The sequence below is a fragment of the Plasmodium sp. gorilla clade G2 genome (assembly GCF_900097015.1).
Source record: "Plasmodium sp. gorilla clade G2 genome assembly, chromosome: 8".
In the NCBI taxonomy this organism is placed as follows: Eukaryota; Apicomplexa; class Aconoidasida; order Haemosporida; family Plasmodiidae; genus Plasmodium; species Plasmodium adleri (nom. inval.).
Window position 1 is genome coordinate 762,501 of NC_041700.1, and position 24,293 is coordinate 786,793.

Genomic DNA, 24,293 nt, shown 5'->3' on the forward strand with positions numbered 1-24,293 from the left:
TGTTTTATATTATGAATGTTCAAAGCGAATTGAGTGACAATAAAAGTGTTAAAGCAGCAGATACAACATCGTTTAAAATAAAAAACGATGTAATATATATATACACCAAGGATATATTTGAAAAGTTGAGTTATTCTTATGCTTTTGCACAAGTAATATAATCAAATAATAGGACGCATATATTTTATATTATTATAATATAAATATTTTATATGTGTATATTTATTTCTTCGTAGAGTGTAAAACTGTCTTATTTTGAAAATGTTGTTGATGATACTATAGAAAAAACGAAAAGCATACCAGGTAATTTTTATAAAATATAAATAAAATATATATATATTATTTTATTTGAATTTTTCCTATATTTCTCTCATTTATTGTTCTCTCCTTTTTTGTCATTTTATTTTTTTATTTTTTTTAATAGAGTGCTTGGCACGAACAGGAAAAATTCAGCTTAAAAAAAATGATATCAGCAAAAAAATAGGTGAATTATTTGTAAACAGATTTTATATAAATATGAACACAGATATGTTGGATACACCAGGTAATATGCTTTTTATTTTTTTTTTTTTTTATTCATTTTGAAGTATATATTATAAATATATAATTAAAATTAAATAATATAATGCATATTTTAATGATATCTTTTTTATTTATTTTATTTTATTTTTTTAACTTATTGTAGAAATATTTTGGGATCATGATGACTTTACGGATACGTATGAATATTTTAGAAAATATTTGGACATATCAAAGAGGGTTGAAATATTAAACCATAGGTATTATAATACAATGGATATATATATATATACATATATGTATTTGTTATTTGATGAATATTCTATGATATTATTTTTTTTTTTTTATAGATTGGATATCATCAAGGATCTGTATGACATGTTGCAGAACGAATTAACTATACAAGTATATGAAAAAAATAAAGAAAATAAATTAATATGTATATATATATATATATATATATATATATATATATATATATGAATACATATTTTTATTTATATTTATATTTTTATTTTTATTTCAGCATGGTTATAAACTTGAGTGGATAGTTATTTATTTAATATGCATAGAAGTAATAATAGATATTGTATGGACAATTATTATTAAGGGTGTTTTTAAATGGGGTTAATTTTTAAAAATTTCTATCTTATGAATATATATCTAAAACTTTCTTTATATTATACATATATTATATATTTATATATATATGTATATTTCTTTTTTTCTTTTTTTAATGCAATAATTATATGTATAATATATTTTTTTTTTTTTATTTTTGTGTTGAATTTTTATTTATTATATAAAATAAAGTTGTCATATTTTCAAATAAATATAATTAAACAACTTAATAAAATAAATTAATAAATAAATTAATATTTTATTTTTTTAAAAATATTATAACAAACTCAAAATATAAAAAAAAAAAAATATATAAAATAAAATAAAAAAATTATATATGTCTGTATAGAATATATATAATATAATACTCTTTATATGAAGTATACATTATTTTTTTAAAAATAATAAAAACTTTCATTTTTAATCAAAATAAACTTTACATATATATTCCACTTCCAAAAAAAAAAAAAAAAATAAAATAAAATAAATATAACACATATATATATATATATATATATATATATATATATATATATATATATATATATATAATGTTATTATGACGTTGTAAAGGGAGTGGTTCTATTTGCCCAAAAAAAAATACAGAAATATATAAATATAATATATATATTATAGTATATCCAAATTATATTTTTTTATACTTAACATTTGCTCATATGGATTTATTTTTAATAATAACATCTCATTTTAATTTGGAATTATAAAAATAAATATTTATGATTAAGATACTTATTTATTATATTTTTATTTTTTCGACATGAGTAATAATATTGTAATTAAATTTTATTTGAAATTTCTTGTTTGTCTATTTTGTGGTGAATATTTATTTGATTGTGCCTTACTACTAACTACACGTTTATTCATAACTTTTCCCATTGGAACATTATTTTTAACATTATTATTTTGTACATTATTATTTTGTACATTATTATTTTGTGCATTATTATTTTGTGCATTATTATTTTGTGCATTATTATTTTGTGCATTATCATTATTTATATTTTCATTATTTATATTATCATTATTTATATTATCATTATTTACATTATCATTATTTATATTTTCATTATTTATATTATCATTATTTACATTTTCATTATTTACATTTTCATTATTTACATTTCCATTTTGTTGTGTGTCTTCTTTTCCTTCCTCCGTTTTTTTATTATCATCTACTTTTTCTTCATCTTCATCAGTTTCTTCTTTTTTTTCTTTGTAAATATAACAGAGAGGTACGAAATAATCTATACGACAATTATCTACTAATTCGGATTCTTTAAGAGTTAAGAAATTATTTAGGGGTGCTCCTTTATATAGTAGGACAATATTTTCAACTGGAATTCTATAAATGAAAAATATATAAATAAATAAATAAATATATATATATAATATATATATGTGTGTTAATATTTCCTTTTATTCATACGATATTGATTCATCCGTGAGGTTATAAATTCTTTGTTTTAGAACCCTAACTTCACATGTGTCAATAATTTTAATTTTAATATTTTGTCTAAAACAAAAAGACCAGAAAGGAATACATCGACTTGTTCCTGATCCACATGATTGTAAAGTACGTACATTAATTGTTATTAATTTTGATAAGTATAATTCTAATTTTATAGTTTTTCTATTCGATTTATTATATGTTGATAATTTCTCATTTAGTTTACATTCTACTCTAGCAAAATATAACACTAAATCTGTAGAACTATAAGTATATTTTTTTAGTACTTTTATTTTTTCAATAATCTCACTTATTAAAGTATTGTTACTAATATCAGTCAACTGATAAGATGCCGTCTCTTTATTTACAAAGTCGTTTATGGTTAGCAATATATCATTAGCACCTGTAGTTACATACATTATTATATAAAATAAATAACAAAAAAAATAAAAAAAAATAATAAAATAAAAAATATATATATATATAAAATATATATATATATATATATATATATATATAACACCACAATTAATATATTAATATAATATTTTTAACTTTAAATAACAAAATTCACACCAACATATGTATATATTAAATATATACAAAAATGATTTTACATATTTACATACAAATAAAAATAAAAATATTCAAATAACAAACGGTTAGGAAAATTAACTTATCAAAATGGCATATTTTGACAAAAAAAAAATATATATATATATGTATATATATATATATATATATATATATATATATATATATATATATATATAATAAATATAAACAAATAATAAACACACGGATTTTTTTTTTTTTCTATTTCTTTTTTATAAGATTAAATTATATGTTACATATTTTTAATACTTTATTTATTTCTATATATTAGTTTTTCTTTAGTGCATTTAATTATGAAAAGAACGTATTAAATAATTAGAAGATATACAAACAAACCAGTATATTATTATATAACTATTAATATATATATATATAAATAAATATATTGTTAACTACAACCCCACTTTAATATTCATATACACACAATATTATCGAAGTAATATACATTTATATAAATATAAAAGGATAAGCAAATATAGATAAATAAATACATACATAAATACACATATAAATATATATATATATATTAAAATTAAAAAAAAAAACAAAAAACAAATATTTGGTTTCCCCCTATTTTGTAACTTAACATAACATGTAGTTATAAACTATAATTAAAAAAAAAAATATATTTTTTTTTTCCTTTTTGTCTTTTTTAATTATGTAAATATAAATATATATATATATATATATATATATATATGTATATATTTTATTTTTTTTCTCTTATAACGCAATATAATACTCACAACGTTATGCAATATCCCACATATGACATTCATGTAAAAAAAAAAAAAAACGATGAGAACAACTATAAGGAGAAAAAAAAAATTATTATTTTTAATATAATGGGATATAAAAATAATATATTATAAAATAAAATTTATGAATTTTGTTATTTCATTTAATATTAAAATAAATATATATATATATAAAAATATGTATTATATATCTGTGTAATTTATATATACATATTTTTGTTATAAATACATAGATACATATAAATATTATATATATATGCGTAATATTTTAAATATATATATATATATAATATATATTTTTCTTAAATATATATTTTCTAAATTGTTAGTTTTAATATTTTTTTTAATTAAAAATATTTATTTAAAATATTTCATTTTTTAAATAAAGTTCATTTGGATAAAATGACAAATGGAAAAAAAAAAAAAAAAATAAAAAATAAAAAAATAAAAATAAAATAAATAAATAATTAAACAATTAAACAATAAAAATATAAAATATATAATTATTAATATATTAAAAATTGCACAGAAGTACAGTATAAATTATATATAAAATATGGCATTTATATAATATATATTAAATGAAAAAATGATATACAATATTTTATCATGCATTAAATATATTAATATATATATATTATATATATATATATATATATATATATAATATATATATATATTTAAAACAGGTAGAAATTATTTATATATAATAAACTCTTTAAATATGCCTTAACCGACTAGAAATATTTTATTTCAAGAAAAAAAAAAAAAAAGAAAGAAAGAAAGAAAAAAAAATGAAATTATTAAATATATTAATTTTTTTTAATATTATAATAATTAAGTATTGTACAACAAAAAAAAAAAAAATAAATAAATAAAAAATAAAAAAAAATATATGCATATATATATATATATATAATTTCTTGGCACAATTTTTTATTTTGTGTATGATACCACTTTATATATATGTTTTTACAAAAAATGAAAAAGGAAATTTTAAAAATATAACTAAAAATCATGCACATAAAAAAAAAAAATAATAAATAAAACAAAATGAATAAATAATATATATATATATATATATATATAATATGTACAGAAAAAAAAAGTACACTGCACATATATATATATATATATATATATATATATTTTTAACACTTTTTTAGTGACCACATCTTTGTGTAGACCTATTATAATATAATATAGATTTTTTTAAGGAATTAATATGATAACCATAAAACTCATATAATTCCGAGTTTGATAGAACCCATGGTTGTATTCCATTTTGTTCAAAAGGATGCACGACTTTATATAAAAATAGAAAGGAACTAATATATTCCCAAAAAAAATTGAAAGGTTTTAATTTATTAATTTTTTTTTTTTTATCATAATTTTTTTGATAAAAGAAATGAAATATTTCAATAAGATAATCATATAAACTAAGTCTTAATGATATGACTATATCAACATTAGTAGAATGAAATATATTATGAATATTATGATTAAATATATCTTGATATATTGGTTTTACATACATAGGTATATTTTTATTTATTAACTCTTTGATATTTTGTATACATTTTTCATCTTGTGTAATAACATTATTAAATAATTTATGTATAATATTTATGGTTATATTTTTCTTATCATTAGTTTTTAATTTTTCTTTATTGTTCATTTCTTTTTCTATATATTTTGAATGAAAAGAAAAAGGTGATTTTAATACATTCCAAATATAATATATATTTCTTGATATATTATTATATGAATAAATCCTTAACTTATCCTTTGACAATCCTTTTAATAATATATTTTTTGATAACCTAAAATATAAACAATTAATTTTTAATAATAATATGTTTTTTAATTCATAAAAAAAATAACATACATAAAAAAATATGTTATGCACATTTTTTATATTTTTAATATTATCTGTGTTTTTGTTATTATACGTTTTATCTAATTCATATATTTTTTCTATAACTGATTCTATGTTTTTATATGAAAAATTTAACATATCATTTATTAATACACCTTCTGATAGCATATTTCCTTTTTCATTTACAATTCTGATCAAGTGCTTGTGCGATTCATCTTTATTTAAAAATTTGAGATGAAGAGAAAATTTATTATAAGTATAATTGGTGGCACTATCATTACCTTTATGATTATTTTCATAATAACATTTTTTATTATCCCTATAAGTACACTTTTTATTATCCTTATAATAACACTTTTTATTATCCTTATTATTATTATTAGTAGTATTTATCTTATCTTTGCTTTTCCTTTTTGTGTAACACAATTCTGAACTATATATATCTTGAGAAGGACTATCATCTGTGACATAAAATTTTGTTATAATAAATTCATCTGTATGATCATAACAATGAAAAGATTTATTTGTATCAAAAATATGGTTATTATAATTACAATAAAAATGATTATTCTTATTACATTTATCACTGCAACTAAGAAAGTTACTATTATTTTTATTATTATTATTATTATTATTATTTATGGTATTCTCTTTTATAACACTTTTCATATAGAAATTTCTTTCATATAGATATCTAAACAAATCATAAAAAAATAGATAATTAAAAAAAGGATCAGATACATATATGGTTACATGCTCAACTTTAAATTCATACAAATATATTAATATATTGACAATATAATTTATAAGTTTTTTTCTATTCAATATTATTAAATCATTTATTTTAAATATTATATATATATGTTTAGGTACTTTGCTTATATTTTTATGTATTTCAAAAACATTATCATGTTTTTCATTTTTTTTAAAAAGACAATTATAAAATATATTACATATTTTATTCTTTAAAAGTTGAAAATTTATATTACTTTTATTTTTTAATTTATTCAAATTTATATCGTTCACATTACTACATTTGATAATTTGTATAATACTATATTTACATATTAGATGTAATTTTATAATATAACTCTTTAACTTATTAAACAAACAATATAAAGTTAGTAAAATCCATATTATTATATATATACATAATAAAATTACGTAGTTTATTACATTCTTTACCTTTTCTGCAGTCAAACAAAAATTCTTCATTTTTTTTTTTTTTTATAGTTCATTACAAAAAAAAAAAAAAAAATAATAAAAAAAAAAAAAAAAACAAACAAAATAATAAAAAACAGAATAGCAAATAAAATATATATTTTTAAAAATATGACTTTTTTTTTTTTTTTTTTAAACCATTATATATATTTTGTATATGTAAATGATATAAAAGTTCTTTTGTTATTATAACATTTTCCATGTCTATCACACAATTTTTTTTTTTTTTTTTATTTCATAAAAACACATATTATATGATAAAATATATATATATATATATATATATATATATTATATATATTTCATTTTATAAAGATTCAAAAATTTTTCTTCTTTTCATTTTTCTCCAAGAAAAATAGAAACAGAGAAAATATCGAAAGGGTAACCACCCAAGAGATAAATATAATGGTATGATATGTAAATTTAAAATAAATAAATATAACCATAAATGAATAATACAATATATGTATATATATATATATATATATATATATATATATATGCATTTATTTATTTATAATTTTTTTTTTTTTTTTTTTTAATATATAATCTGGTTATATATATTTTGTTTTTTTATTTTTAAAAATCAATCAAAATATTAAACTTCACATATTAAATATTATATATGTGTATATTTTATATGCTTGCCCTTTTGGTATATTCATTTTTCTTATATTAAACTCAAAAAAAAAAAAAATAATAAATATATAAACAAATAAATAAAGAATCAGAATATAAGGTTGAATTTATTTCTCCTGTAAGTAATAATATTAGATTAAAATTATTTTTTGAAATGTTTATATAATTATATTTTTATTAGTCTTAAAAATTTATAGTTGATATAAAGCGTTATGGATAGGAAAATGATAAATATATAAAAATATATATATATATATAATTTTTTTTTTTTTTTTTTTTTTTTTGCTGAGAAGAAAATTTTTTGTTCTGCTAAATTTATATCACGTAAGAAATATGTAATAAAAGGATATATAATAAATGTATTACAATATATATATATTGTTAAACGTTCAGATATTATCTTCTATTTATAATTTATTATTATCATTTTCTTTTTTTAAGAACAAATAATGTTAATTTTTTAAAAATGATAATAAATATTTCTCTTCCTTTTCATAACCATAATATTTGTATGTCTCCATCATATGAATAATAAGATCTTTTTTATACACTTTCATCTTCAAAAAATTATTTAAACTTTTATCAGCTTGTATCTGATAATAAGAAATAAAAAATAAAGTATATGACAAAATGAAATAGAAAAAAATAGATTAAAATAAAAATTAAAGTTTTCACATGAACATCATACATATACATATACATATACATATACATATATAAATATATATATATATATATATATATATATATATATGTATATATTTGTGTGTGTTATAATATGGTTGATATATAGATATCACATTTATGTAATACTCAAGATTGTCTTAAATAATAAAATATATATATATATTTTTCTCATATTTTTCATGATTTACCTTCATATTTAAGTGCAGAAATACTACTGTGAGATATGCCCACAATTTAATATTGAAGATATTTATCTCGTTTGCTTTATATAACATTTTATATGAATAGATAAAATTTTTTTTTTTAATCAAATAGTAATATGCTAAATTAAGATAAGCATAACTTGTCTTATATATTTGTAAAGAATTTTTTATCATACTCTTACTTTCTGAATATTTATTTAAAGAAAAATATATTTTATTTAATTGTAGATATATTTTAACTCTCACATTATTATATTTACATAAATTTAAATATTTTTCCATATATTCTATACATTTTTTATAGTTTTTTAATTTATATAAACATTGTGAATAGATGTATAATATATCCACGTTGTTTAAGTGTTCGTATTTTTCTTCTATCAAATTAATACACTTGAGATAATCTAAGAACAAAATAAAAAATAAAAAATAAAAAATAAAAAAATATACATATATATATATATATATTTATATATTATTATTAATGTTTACCTTTTATTGAGAAAAATATTCTTATAGTCAGATGATGAAATAAACGTGAGCTAATAGTTATGTCATTTAAAAGTTTTCTTCTATTTTCATATATGAACATAACAATATTAATAATATTATATTTTATACAATATATTATAAATAACAACATATATTTATCTTTTATTGGAATTTTATCTTCTGATGTTTCAATATATGTCAATAATAAATGGTCTGTGTCATAAGAGGATATTTCTGATTTCCTTTTTACATTTTTTGGTGATGAAATTTCCTTACCTTTATCCTTTTTTCTTGAAATATTGTTATTGTCATACAAATTTATGTTACTGTTATTATTATTGTTATATGTGTTTAAAGATTGGTCATTTGGTATATCCATTTTTTGATCCTTCATAAATATTTCTTCATTTTGTATATCCATTTTTTGATCGTTCCTAAATATTTCTTCATTTTGTATATCCATTTTTTGATCGTTCCTAAATATTTCTTCATTTTGTATATCCATTTTTTGATCGTTCATAAATATTTCTTCATTTTGTATATCCATTTTTTGATCGTTCATAAATATTTCTTCATTTTGTATATCAATTTTTTGATCGTTCATAAATATTTCTTCATTTTGTATATCTTTCTTTTCATTATTTTCATCTTTTATTTTTTTTTTTGAACCTTTCTTTTTTTCCTTATGATCCTTTTCAATATCTTTTTTCTCTTTTTTTTTACTTTCTTTATTATTGGATTTTCTTAAATCACACCATTTTTCCTTTGCTTCTTCATATATGTTAGCATTTTTTTCTATGCATTCTTTTAATATATTTTTATTTTCATTTAAAAGTATACACATATTTATATAATAATATATATAATTACGCTGAAAAAAATAACAAAGGCTTTTAATATATATACATATATTCTCGCATATGTTCAAATGATTGTCATGAAAAGTACTATATATATATAAATTATTTATATTTAAATGGTCTTCTTTTAACTTTTCTTCTACTAAATTTTCTACATTAACATCTATCCTATCTTCTAATTTGTCATCTAATTTGTCATCTAATTTGTCATTTAATCTATCATCTACTTTTACTTTTATTTTTGCTTCATTTTCTTTTCTTTTTTGTAAAATGTTTATAATATAATTAGCTAATTTTAAACTCTCTTTATATTTATGTATGTTCAAATATAAAAGGCATAGAATGAACAGGCTCTCAATATTTTTCTAAAGAAATAAAAGAAGAAAGAAGAAAGAACAAAGATGAAAGAATAAATTTTTTATGAATTCAAAAATGTTACAAAATACTGTGAGAAATATATATATATATATATATATATTTGTGCATATGAATATGTGAATACATTAATTATTTTTATTTTTATTTTTATTTTTTTATTTTATATATTACACTGTTCGTTAGTTCTATATAGGTGAATAAACACGATATTGAAGTGTCTACAATATTTGTATTAATATATTTATCATAATAGTCGAAATTATCCTGACAATTATAATTATCATTATCGTCATAATAATTTTTTTCTTTATTCTCTTCATTTTCTTCTGTATATTTTATAATTTGACTTTGTTTATCATATTTAAGATTAATAGTGTTATTTTTTAATAACATAACTTTAGAATACATATAAATAATATCTGTAAACATAATTTTTATATTTTTATTTTCTTCCATATTAAAAACGGATAAGATATTTTCCTGCAAATTATTTCTTTTAAATATTTCTTCATCGTCTTTTCTCACATGTTTATGTAATATAATATCTTCAAAGTATTCAATATAATCAAAAAGATAAGAATTGAAATTACTTCGATTATCAATACAAATATGTTTTATTAATGTTGTTATATTATTTTCTTGACTATTAGAATATAAGTTTTTTTTTTTTTTTTCTTTTTTTTTATATATATAATTATCATTTATGGTATTATTCTTATTATAACATGTATAATTATCTATTATATTAATAATATGATTATCACCTTTTTCTATAAATATATCATTTATATTTTTTTCATTTATATTACGTTCATATATATTATTTATCTTTTTATAAAGTATTAATATTATTGCTTCGATAAAAGGAATATTTCTTTTATATTTTAATAAATGTACATTTTCTATAATAATATTATATAAATAATATTCTAAATTATTTATGTTATTATATTTTTTTATATCATTTATTGATTCTTTATTTATATTATCTTCTTTTTCAAAATAATTATTTATTATGACATTAGATGATTCATACATAAAATTGAAAAGATAGACAAAAATACAATTAATGTTTTCTTCAGAAATTAAATTTGATGTTTCTATTTTTTTTTCTTTGTCTATAATATTGTCATTATCGCTAGATATATCCATGCAAATCTCATCACTTATATTAAAATGTTTATAAATTTGTTTATTAATTATATCATAGGTAACTTTAATCTGAAATGTAAATGGATGGGTTATATGAGGTATATAGCATTACATATTAGTATATACATATATATATATATATATATATATTTATATTTATATGTGTTTTCCCATTTATTTACCATCACATCTTTCATATTATTATATAAATTTATATACGTCGGGTTCTCCTTTAAGTTGTTTAGAAAGGAAAAATATTCTTTTGTTCTTTGATAAATTTTCATTTGTTGTTCTTTTCTTAATTGTTTTATTTGGTCGTTGATAAAATTTATGCCTTCCACAACTGATCTATATAATATTTGTATGCAATTTAAAAATATGTATATGTATATGTATTTTTATTTGTGTGTTTCTAAATATGCTTATATGTATATGTTATATAATATTGTGTCCTTCTATATATCACAAAATTTTTTTTTTTTAATATGAACAATTTATATTATATTTATATGGAGGAAGTTATTTATTTTTTTATACTAGTACCGATTAAATAAATTACTGATATCTTCTTTTTTCTTTTTATCATTTTCTATTTGTATTTCTTTTTTTAAATTTGGACGTATAGAATCAATTGGGAAGGGACTTTCCAACATTTGTCTTTGCAAGAAGGCTATCCAAAATATTACATTATATATATATATATATATATATATATATATATATATATGTGTGTAATAAATATAACTTTTTTTTTTTTTTTTTTTATATATATTTTTATTTTATATACGTTTATAAAATTGTATTGTTAGCTGTATATACGAATTTGAGAAAATATCTAAACATTGATTGCCACTTTGTTTTACATTTTTTATGTCCTTTTTTAAATCTTTTATATGATGCAGTTTGTACTTGGCATTAACAACTACATGTAAATAAAATAAAATAAAATAATAACATAAATATATGGATAATATTCATATGTACAATATAATTTTTGTAGATACTTAATATATATATATATATATTTATTACCTTTGTTTAATACTATATCAGATATATTAACCTCAAAGATTGAACATAAAGTATCTACTATATTGGGGGCTACATTATCTAAAAAGAATATGTAAAGGGCGTTTTACTTTGAATGTATATTCATATGATGTTATAAATATATACTCACACATATATATATATATTACCTTTTTGTTTTTTACTTTCATTTGAACAAATTATCCATCCATTTATGTTGAAGGATTCATAAAATAGATATTTGTAGATATATTCGATTTCCTAAGAAGAAGAAAAAAAAAGATATATGAGGCTACAAGAAATATTACTGAATATTTCATCTATGAGACATGCAAACACAAAAACATATATATATATTTTTTTTTTGTGTTTTACCTTTATATTTCTATATTTGTATATATTATTATTATTCCACGTAATATTATATTTCTTGTTCTCCTTATCTATACATATACAATATATTTTAAAGGTTAAAAATATATATATATATATTTTATTTGTGTATTTAAAATTACAACCTTCTATAAGAATTCCATTGTTTAAGGAGATGTCTAATAATTTCATCTACAAATGAAATAAAAAAAAAAAAAATAATAATAATAAAATAAGTGTCCATTTTGTATATTAATTTATATTAATAATTATTATGTTAATATTATTTGTGTGTACTTGAAAATTTAGGGAATTTTTTTTTGTGACAATTTCTTCTATTGATGAAGCTATATTATAGATCCCATCAATCTAATATTGAAAAATATAAATATATAAAAGAATATAAATATAAATATATATGTATCTATGTATTTATATATCTATATATATGTGGGTACATCATAATAATATCAATATAACCTTAACGTTCATAATATTATAATTAAGCCTATCACAGTAATGTCCAACCAGTGAATTTATATTTAGTGTAATATTAAAATCTTTAATAAAAAAATATACACAAATAATATATATATATATATATATATATATATATATACATATATATATTTTTATTCATTTTATATATAAAATTTAACTTATGTCTATATCCTTTTTTATCGAATTTTCTAATATTTCGATTTCAATCTTGGTATTATTTTTATTCTTTTCCTTTTTTTTTTTATTTTTTCCTTCTTTTTCATTATCTTTTTTTTTCTTGGTCTTTTCATTATCTATATTTTTATTAACTACATTTTCTTTATGATCTTCATATTTATATGTTATTATAATATTCTTTGAGATTATTAACTGTTCATGCAAAAATGAGAAAGCTTTGATATTCTCATATCCTATCAATACAAAATTATTATCATCACTTATATTGGTCTTTACTAAAATTTCTATTTTGATATATTTCTCTACAATGTCGTTAATACAGCTTTCTGAATTTTTTTTTTTTTTTTAAAGAAGAAAGGAATTAAATAAATTAAATGGAAATAGTGGTATACAATTTATATGTGCTCACACGTGTAAGTTACACCCACATACATATATATATATATATATATATATATGTATGTAGTTCCCTTATAAAACGATACAAAAAATTATTTGATTATATATGTTGCTTCATATATATTATATCATTTTACCTTCATTTAATTGTATATAATTATTGGAAAAATTAATTTGTTTAAAATTATTTTGGTTTATGATATTAGATTCATATAGGTTATCATAAAAGTCTACAAAAAAAGGAAATATGAAGAAAAAGTAGATAAAGTTGTTATATTATATGTATATCATACACATTTAATCTTATATTTATAAACATATAGACAAACACATATATATATATATGTATATTTATTTATGTATATATTTTTCTTTTTATTTGGTAAGGTACCTACTATATTTATCTTGTAAGAAAAGGACAGGTCAGAAGAATTAAAATTTGTAACCTTTTTTGAAAATAAAAATCATAGAAAATAATCAGATATATGATAAAAATATAAAATAAATACCATTTGTTCTTACATTGTTATTTAACATTTTTTTTTTTTTTTTCTTTTCTTTATTACATAAAAAGACACAAAGAAAGGTCCTTCAGGCTTTTCTTTATATTCCATTCTTTTCTTTAATAGAAAGTAAAAAATATAATCTTCTTAAAAAATGGAGAAAGAGAAGGAAAAAGAAAAGAATAGCAAATACTTTATAACAAAATAGAATATATATATATATATATATATATATGTGTGAACAACCTAAGATATATACTGATAAATATTTATTTATTAATAGTATTTTGTTTTTTATTTATTTTTTCGCTCATATATAATATTTTACATATATATTATCAAAAATATATACAAAATAAATATCAGAAAATAATTGTAATATACTTTTTTGTGTGAACATTGTATATTTTGAATATTCTACACAAGAAATTTTTAATGCAATTTTTTTTTTTTTTTTCAAATATTTATATTAAAAAAATTAAAAGTTTCAAAAAAAAAAAAAAATAATTATATATACATAAACATATATGAATATATAAATAAATAAATATATATATATATATATATATATAAACACACAAATATTTTTATATATATAATAATATATGGTCTTTTTCTTTTTTTTTATTTCATAGCAGATGATACTAATATGATAGAATCTCCTCTAACAAAAACCATGTCTAAACTTCTTTCCATTTTCTAAAAAAAAGAAAAAATTATAAATAAAAATTTATATATATTTTTATCCTATTAAATAGGTATATTATTATATACATAATAAAAATATGTTACATATATTATATATATATATATATATATATATATGTGTTATCCTTTTTCATTTTAATTACCTTAACAGTTTCTTCTTCATTTTCTTTAACGCTATATTTATAAGTCTCACGGACATTCGATAAAATCATATTTAAGTGATTATCATAAGCCTAAAAAAAAAAAAAAAAATTATATGTTCATGTCTGGCTATATAATTATTCATATGTTGTAATAAAAATAGAACATATATATATATATATTTTTATATGTTTATAGTTACATCTAATTTTCCAATGAGTTCTCTATCTCCTTTACATTTTAAAAATATTTCTTCCTCCATATTTAAACGAATATAATCTAAGGGATCTACACAAAAAAAAACATAAATATATTATACATAAATAAATATATATATATTTATATATATAATATACCCATATTTTACATATATTTTTTTTTTTTTTTTGTTACTTTGTATTAATGCTATTTTTTCCATTTTATGAATTTATATAGATATATACATGTATACTTTTTACGAAAAAAAAAAAAAAAGAATTTGAAAATGATAATAAAAATATATTTTGTTCGGATGTTATAACTTAATAAAATTTTTCATTATATTAAAACTTTAAGTATATCACTAAAAAAAAGAAACATATATATTTTTTGTATATTATATTTAATATATTAATTAGAAAAATATAAAATCTGGAAATATTTGTATTTTTTTTTTTTTATTAATACTTTAATAATATATAAGTAAATATTATAATATAATAAAACCTTACGTTGTTAATAATAAATATATGTATTATAATATATAATATATATCTTAAAATTAAAGGTAAATAATAAATGGTAGTTTTATATTATAATATTTCTGTACTCACTATAAAATATTAATATATATTTATATATATTTAAATATATTAAATAGGACTAATATTTTTTTATGCTAATTTTTTTTTTTTTTCTATAATGTTATTATATAAGGTGAAGAATCAAAATATGTTCAGAACGTAAGGATTAAATATTGAAACTTTAAAAAATTTGTAAAAGAATTAGGAAGAATGAAAATACATACAATATATATATATATATATAAAATAACTTATGAACGTTTTTATAAAAGAATATACAATATTAATAATATATTATAATTTATTTTTAAAACCTAATGAATATATATACAATATAAATATATATATATTTTTATATTTCATAATATTATATTATAATATAAGAAAATTATATAATTAATCAAATATGATAAAAGAGTTATTAAAAATGAACAACATGAAAAAGTAAAATTATAAAAAGAGTTTAATTTTAATATATGAGGATAAAAATAAATAATATATATATAATATATATATTAAAACAATAAAATAAATAAATAAATAAATAATTATGACATAATATTGAATGATTAATCATTCCAACTATGTGTAACAAATTTAAAACAAATATATTATAGAATTAAAAAAAAAAAAAAAAAAAATATACATACATATATTTATATATATATATTTCTGTTATTTTGAATTATGTAATTAATTTGATGAGTCATTAAGGGACATATTATCATCTCCAGTATTCATCATTTCAATTTCTATTTTCATTCTCATTTCATCAATTTGTTCTTTTAAAGAGTCTGTTAGATTGTCGTTTAAGAAATTAAAGCAGTAGGAGGTGAGGTTATAGCTGTCTTGAAAGTCATTACGAGTAGTAAAGTCCTGAATAAAAAAAAAAAAAAAAAAAATATACATATATATATATATATATATATATATATATATATATATATATTTATGTATTTATTTATTTGTTCTAACCTGCATATTTTGAGATATCTCATTTTGTGTCTCCTTTTTAGTCTCATTTAATGCACGTATGTCATCCTTATCTTCAACATGTTCTAATGTTTTTTCAAAACGGACATTCATTTTATCCTTGTTTTCCACCTGCTCATGTAATAATCTATCTTTATACATATCATCGTCATCATCATTATTTTTTTTATTAATGAATACTTCTTTGATAGTATCAACATTTGTAAACCAGTCCTTATTATTTGTAGGATCTGTATCTGTTATTTTTGAATGTGTATTTGAGTTATTAAAATTTCCCATATTTATACAAATATTATCTAATTTCCTTTTTTGTAATTGTTTTTTCCATATATTTTCTTCTACAGTATATTCACAAACAAATCTAAAAACATGTACGTCTTTTGTTTGACCAATGCGGTGACATCTATCCATAGCTTGTTTATCAATTGAAGGATTCCAATCTGTGTCATAAAAAATTACTACATTTGCTGCTGTTAAATTAATACCTATACTACCACTACGTGTTGAAGATATAAATATAAAAATCGATTTATCATTATTAAATTTGGTAACAATTTTTTGACGTTGTTCAACTTTTGTTGATCCATCTAATCTTATAAATGAATAATTTAAATGATTTAAAAATATTTCTAATATATCTAACATTTTAATAAACTGTGTAAATAATAAACATTTATTTCCTTCTCTTTTACATTTACTTAATAATTTTTCTAGCGCACATAATTTACCACTTCCTAATGATATATCTTTATTTAATGGAAATATAATTGATTGTTTTAAAAAAGCATCATGATATACTCTGGTTGCATTCTTTATTTGTATAATTATTGGATTCATTTTATCATTGCTATAATTTATTAAATTATTATTTATTCTTATATCATGACTTTTACATATAACTGATGGATTATTTATTAAAGTAAAATTATGTATCATCTTTTCATTCTTTTTTAAAAATTGTTCCATATTAGGAAATAAAGATTCAAGAACATAAGACAAGTTCATCATTGAATTATGATATTTAGAATTAACAAAATTTTGTAACGACATATCATTGTTTGTATATACATTAGATGACATATTAGAATTAACATCTTCATCATCATAATTATATTGTTCTTGATCAATATTATTATTTTGTTCATCGGCATTTATTTGTATTTCCATGTCAATATCACTATCATCTTGTTGACTGTTTTTTTTTTTTTTTTTAATCCTCTTGTTTGATCTCTTTTCTCTTATATATTTTCTCTTTTTGTTATCCTTTTCATAAATATCTTCAACCGATACTTCTCTCATAGATGAATAATAATCAATAGGAACGTTATTCATATAATTATAAACAATACTTTTATCCTTTGTAAATTCTTTCTTAATTAAATCTAGAAAATTTTTACCAAAGATAGGAATTCTTTCATTTTTTAATATATAAAAATTATTCATACATACATTATAATATTTATTCTTTTCATCTTCTTGTTCTTTTTTTTTTTCATCGATTTGATGTCTTTTAATCCATAAATTATGTTCCAAAGAATTATAATAACTATTATTATTTGTGTCATCCGTAAAAATATTTTGATATTGTGTTTCATTATTAATTACTTTAAACATGTTATTATATTTGTATATAAATTTTTTCCTATTTTTAACATGTATATTTTCATTAGATGTATTTTTATGATACATATGTTTATTACCTATATCGCTTAATGATTGTTGATTTGATAATGTACCTCCTTCCTCTTTCATTTTATAAAGATATTCATTATAACTTTTATATCTATTATAAGGATCAATATATAAAGAAAGAATATCATAATTATTATTTAATTCTGTGAGAAATTCATCAGAAAAACTTAATAAATTCTTAGGAATATATTCTTTATATATATTATTATAAAGATAACTATGAACATCTTCTATAATTATGTTAACAAAAGAAGGATTATTATCTAAATCATTTTGATTCATAAAACTTTTCGTGTATAGCAGATCTAATGGGAATGAATTCATTCTACTTGCATTGGATGAAAAAATATTAGAGAGTGAGCTATTACGACTATAACGACTATTACCACTATTACGACTATTACATCTGTTCAAATGATACATATTATTATTATTGTCGATGTTAAGGGGAATATTTGGGTTCATCTGTTTTAGTATGGAAAGAAAAGCATTCCTATGATTAATAATATCAGATGGATAATCACCTGTACATATATTACTATTAATATTATTATTATTAATATTTTCATTATTGTTATATGCCTTTAAATCATTCAAAGACTTATTTTCTTCATTCTCATTCCTATTCATATTACTCAATGCATCTACAACAAATCTATTCTGATCACATTGTTTGTTATCATGTATACCCATTTGTGTCTCATTATTGTTAGCCGTGTGAGAAAATTTATAGAAATTATTATTTGAATTATCATCATGTGTAAAAGAATTTATGAATTCGTTTGAGAATATATTATTCATATTTTGATGATCCATCATCTGATAACTATTATGTCTTTCATGTGATATGTTCTCATAAAATTGTTCAGAATTTTTTGTAAATCCAGATGGATTATTATTCAAATTATTCATATTATTGATATTATTCATATTATTGATATTATTCATATTATTCAAATTATTCAAATTATTCATATTATTGATATTATTTATATTATTCATATTATTCATATTATTGATATTATTGATATTATTAATATTATTAATATTATTCATATTATTAATATTATTCATATTATTAATATGATCATTTGGATGATAATTATAATTTTTATGATTATCATACAATTCAGAAATATGATTATTATGATACATATCATTAGTGTTATTTTTTGTTAATATATGAGGAAGGTCAAGTGATGTAGATGATGTGTTTGATTGTTTGTTAACTGTTTGCCCCCCCAAAGATGTAAATTCATTATGAAGAAAAAGTATTAAATAAAAATCTGCATAATAATTTTTTTCAAATAAGATAAAAAATCGAGGTATAAAATATCGAATAGATAACATATAAAAATATGGTGTTTGTATATATTTATTTGTAAATAAATCACAATGATTACATACTTTTCTGAGTTGAATTAGAATATTCATCAATCCTATATAATTCCCTGTATTTAATGTATTTTGCACGTTTTTATTATTTATAAATTCATCATATAAGATTTGTTGTCTTCTTGTTAATTTACATTTAATAATATGTTCATATTTATTTGGCATTTCTTTTTCTACATTTTTTTTTAATCTTCTTAAAATATATGGACGTATAACAGTATGTAATCTATTAATTAATTCTTTGGAATGATGAATTTTACTTTTTTCTATAGCTAGATTTAAAGGATCTGAAAACCATTCTTTAAAATCTAAATGGGAGGTAAAAATATTTGGCATAAGGAAATGAAGTAAAGACCATAATTCTTCTAAACTATTTTGTAAGGGTGTACCTGTAATTAATAAACAATTATCTCTTTTTAAGCTTAATATAATATTCCAACGTTTTGTATTAAAATTTTTAATATTATGAGCTTCATCTAATATTATATATTTCCATCTTTTCCTTTTAAAAACTAAATGATCTTTAACAACAGTTGAATAGCTAGAAATACATATATGAAAAGAATCTTTATTAAACCATCCAACTCTTTTCTTATATCTTTCATTTTGATTTCCATAATAAGATAATATTTTAAAACAAGGACAAAAACGTTTTAATTCAATTTCCCAATTTATTAATATAGATGTTGGTACTATTACTAAATGAGGACCCCATATATTTAAATAATAAGCTAAGTAACTTAACAATGATATACATTGTAATGTTTTACCTAAACCCATTTCATCAGCTAATATACCATTAATATTATTTTTATATAAATATAATAACCAATGTAATCCTGCATGTTGATAATCTCTTAATGTTGCTTTAATAATAGGAGGTATTTTTGTTAAATGTTTTTCATCCATATTACACCTTAACATATCATCACTATCATCACTATTATTATTATTATTATTATCATCATCACTATTATCAATATTATCAATATTATTATTATTATCAATATTACTGTTGTTGCTAGATAGTTTACTTTTTGCTATTTTTGTTCTTCTTAAATTATATTCATCTTTTATAATTCTTCTTTTCTTTTCACTAATTTTTTGACAAGACGATACACTATCTCGTTTTATATGTTCAGATATATCATCCGAATCATTTTGAATTTCATTTTTTAATAATATAAATTCTTTTTTTTTATTTATTTTTCCATTATCATAATTATCACTTTGATTTTCATCCTTTTCATAATTTTTATTTTCTTCTTCTCTTTTTTCTATTTTCATTTTTGTATCATATTCATCATATTTTTCTTTTTTTAATTTATTATTAAATCTGGTTGGAGAATAATTCTCTTTATCACTTTTGTAATCTTCTCCTGTCTTATCATAATAATTCTTATTATCAATATGTTCATACGAGGAATTATTAAGTATTTCATCCTTAGTCTCATGATTAAATTGATCTCCATCACGTTTGTCATAATTATGACTCGTTTCATTCTCATCAATGTTATTATCTCCACTTTTTTCATCATTATGATTCGTTTCATTCTCATCAATGTTATTGTCTCCACTTTTTTCATCATTATGACTCGTTTCATTCTCATCAATGTTATTGTCTCCACTTTTTTCATCATTATGACGCATTTCATTCTCATCAATGTTATTGTCTCCACTTTTTTCATCATTATGATTCGTTTCATTCTCATCAATGCTATTATCTTCACTTTTTTCATCATTATGACTCGTTTCATTTACATTCTCTTCATTTTCCATAAAATCTATATAATCCTCTCCATCTTTAAAACCATACATTCTTTTCAATAATTCTTCAATTGGCAAGTTTGCTTCATCATCTAACATATTAATTTCTTCTTCTTTGTTTTCAGATTCACCCGTTGAGCTCATTTGTTCATCCAACAGATAATCTTCTTCTTCTTGATCCGTCAGATCATCTTCTTTTAATTCTTTATCGCCATTATCAATTGATGACGAATTATTATTAACAATTTCACTGTTATTATTTGAACTCATGCTAACATATTTATTTTCAAATAATTCATGAGCATTATTATGCCTAGCATCTTTTATTTTTTTAATGGCTTCTTTTACAAACTTTTTAAATCTCATTTCTTTTTTTTTATTTAATGTTTGTTGTAATTCTCTCTTTTTTTCTTCCCATACTAGTTTTTCTATTTTCTTCCAAAATACATCCATATAAGATGATATATTCTTTGAGTATAATTTTAACCTTTTCTCTTCTTCTTCTTGTTTTTTTATTTTCATCTTTTCTCGATTACTTAAATATTTTAGGCAACTGTGGCTCAACACTTTGAAGTGTTTTTTCTTCTTCTTTACTTCATACATAACCAGGTCCTGAAATCCTTTCTAAAAATATAAAAAATAAAAAAAAAAAATAATAAATAAGTATATCCATAGAATTTTTTTTAAAAATTATATGTAGATACATGAAGAAAACATATTCGCAATGACAAAATGGGATGCACACAAAACAATTGAAATATATATATATATATATATATATATATATTTTTGTAGTGTTAATTTTATTTTTATTTTTTCGAATTATATTACCATTTCTTTAAGTTCATAATACCAGAAGGTAAATTCAGGAGTTTTGGCTGGTTCCACAATCTTCGTCGTTGTAGTACTACAGTAAAAAAAAAATAATAAAATAAATAAAATAATAATAATAAATAAATAAATAAATATAAGTATATATATCATTCAAATGTGTATATATAATTATGAGTGCATTTAATTGTGTATCACAAAATTATTATTTTCCTTTTTTTCAATTTACCATTTCCCCATTTTTTCATTTAAAATGTCCAGTCTACAAAAATGAAAGAAATAATAAATATATATACAAATAAATATATATAAATATGTATACACATATATATATATATATATGTATATATAACATTAATTTTTTAAGCTTTCGTTTTAAAAATATTTTTTACTCTTTTTTCAATGAACTGATTTCGTTATTGTATTTTTTTAGCTTTTCATTGTTTTCTATAAAATAAGACGACCCTAAATTTTGAATCTCCTCAATACCTAACTTGAATGGCCTTGTCTGCAATATATTTTCAGATTTTATTTCATTCATTTTTTATATTTAAACTTCACATGGTTTTCATTTATGTAAATACACATATTTTGAAAGTTAAGGAAGAAAAATAAATATATTAAATAAAAATAATAAAAATAATAAAATTAATAAAATTAATAAAATTAATAAAAGGATTATATGCAATTAAACATATTATGAAAAGATAATCCTATATATAAAAATATATAAATATAAAATATATATATATATAATATTTATGTGATGATTTTAGATATAAACATTTTCATTTATTTTTTAAAATTATAGAAAAGGATTTAAAATGTAATATATATTATTCCTTTCATATTACATATCCGTATTCTATAATTTCCTCTTATATTGTTTTGTCATATATATATATTATTATATATATATATATATATATATATATATATATATATATATATATTTTATTCGTTGGGTAGTAAAATTGAAAAAAAATAGAAAATAAAAAAAAAAAAAAAAAAAAAAAAAAGGTTCACTTAAAGTTGCGTTAATATTATAATATATATACAAAATTATTATTATATTATAATATTAATTATTGTAACAAATTTGATATATATGGATACATTTAAATATTTTGTAAATAAAAAAAATAAAAACATAAATATAATATTATTTACAAATATTTTAAATGTGATAGATAAATGCCATAATATAATATTCTAATTATATAATATTACATAAATATAAATATATATATATATATATATATATATATATATATATATTGATAAAACAAAATAAATAAATAATAAAGTAAGCTACTGAAATATATTTATTTATTTATTTTAAATGTATAGAAATATATACATATAAAATGTAAGGAATATTTATATATTAAAACGAATCAATAAATATATATATATTATATATATTTGTATATATAGAAAATAAAATTGGAGAAAAAAAAAAAAAAATTATATATATATATATAATATATATATGTAATATATATATAATA

General features: G+C 18.0%; 6 protein-coding genes across 6 annotated transcripts in view; 1 reads left to right on the forward strand and 5 right to left on the reverse strand.

The window, feature by feature from the left end:
- The window catches only part of PADL01_0818700 (conserved protein, unknown function), a gene marked incomplete at both ends in the record, with an annotated part of 2,678 nt that extends 1,528 nt beyond the window's left edge, over window positions 1-1,150 (forward strand). Inside the window, 6 exons of the mRNA XM_028681532.1 lie at window positions 1-152; window positions 237-303; window positions 425-544; window positions 686-779; window positions 870-924; window positions 1,046-1,150. The exon at window positions 1-152 is cut by the window's left edge and continues 67 nt beyond it. Coding sequence (XP_028537901.1) covers window positions 1-152; window positions 237-303; window positions 425-544; window positions 686-779; window positions 870-924; window positions 1,046-1,150 — 593 coding nt within the window. The remainder of the gene's footprint in view (window positions 153-236; window positions 304-424; window positions 545-685; window positions 780-869; window positions 925-1,045) is intronic.
- Window positions 1,151-1,944: 794 nt separating this feature from the next.
- Window positions 1,945-3,027, reverse strand: PADL01_0818800 (conserved Plasmodium protein, unknown function; the record flags this gene model as incomplete). Its single annotated transcript, XM_028681533.1, has 2 exons — window positions 1,945-2,503; window positions 2,588-3,027. 2 exons carry the CDS (start codon window positions 3,025-3,027, stop codon window positions 1,945-1,947), a joined length of 999 nt encoding a protein of 332 aa, XP_028537902.1.
- A 2,116-nt stretch (window positions 3,028-5,143) lies between these two features.
- On the reverse strand, window positions 5,144-7,075 carry PADL01_0818900 (conserved Plasmodium protein, unknown function; the record flags this gene model as incomplete). Its single annotated transcript, XM_028681534.1, has 1 exon — window positions 5,144-7,075. One exon carries the CDS (start codon window positions 7,073-7,075, stop codon window positions 5,144-5,146), a length of 1,932 nt encoding a protein of 643 aa, XP_028537903.1.
- A 1,097-nt stretch (window positions 7,076-8,172) lies between these two features.
- On the reverse strand, window positions 8,173-14,584 carry PADL01_0819000 (conserved Plasmodium protein, unknown function; the record flags this gene model as incomplete). Its single annotated transcript, XM_028681535.1, has 17 exons — window positions 8,173-8,313; window positions 8,596-9,014; window positions 9,103-10,327; window positions 10,512-11,561; window positions 11,675-11,840; window positions 12,036-12,162; window positions 12,280-12,414; window positions 12,525-12,602; window positions 12,692-12,782; window positions 12,897-12,964; window positions 13,040-13,085; window positions 13,191-13,262; window positions 13,374-13,453; window positions 13,553-13,855; window positions 14,108-14,200; window positions 14,362-14,416; window positions 14,537-14,584. 17 exons carry the CDS (start codon window positions 14,582-14,584, stop codon window positions 8,173-8,175), a joined length of 4,197 nt encoding a protein of 1,398 aa, XP_028537904.1.
- Window positions 14,585-15,097: 513 nt separating this feature from the next.
- On the reverse strand, window positions 15,098-15,740 carry PADL01_0819100 (U6 snRNA-associated Sm-like protein LSm3, putative; the record flags this gene model as incomplete). The annotated part of the gene is made up of 4 exons (XM_028681537.1): window positions 15,098-15,172; window positions 15,325-15,414; window positions 15,525-15,610; window positions 15,716-15,740. The coding sequence occupies 4 exons, from the start codon at window positions 15,738-15,740 to the stop codon at window positions 15,098-15,100; spliced, it is 276 nt and encodes a 91-aa protein (XP_028537905.1).
- Window positions 15,741-16,797: 1,057 nt separating this feature from the next.
- On the reverse strand, window positions 16,798-23,323 carry PADL01_0819200 (helicase SRCAP, putative; the record flags this gene model as incomplete). Its single annotated transcript, XM_028681538.1, has 5 exons — window positions 16,798-16,980; window positions 17,080-22,575; window positions 22,783-22,858; window positions 23,012-23,044; window positions 23,175-23,323. The coding sequence occupies 5 exons, from the start codon at window positions 23,321-23,323 to the stop codon at window positions 16,798-16,800; spliced, it is 5,937 nt and encodes a 1,978-aa protein (XP_028537906.1).
- Between the last annotated feature and the right edge of the window lie 970 nt (window positions 23,324-24,293).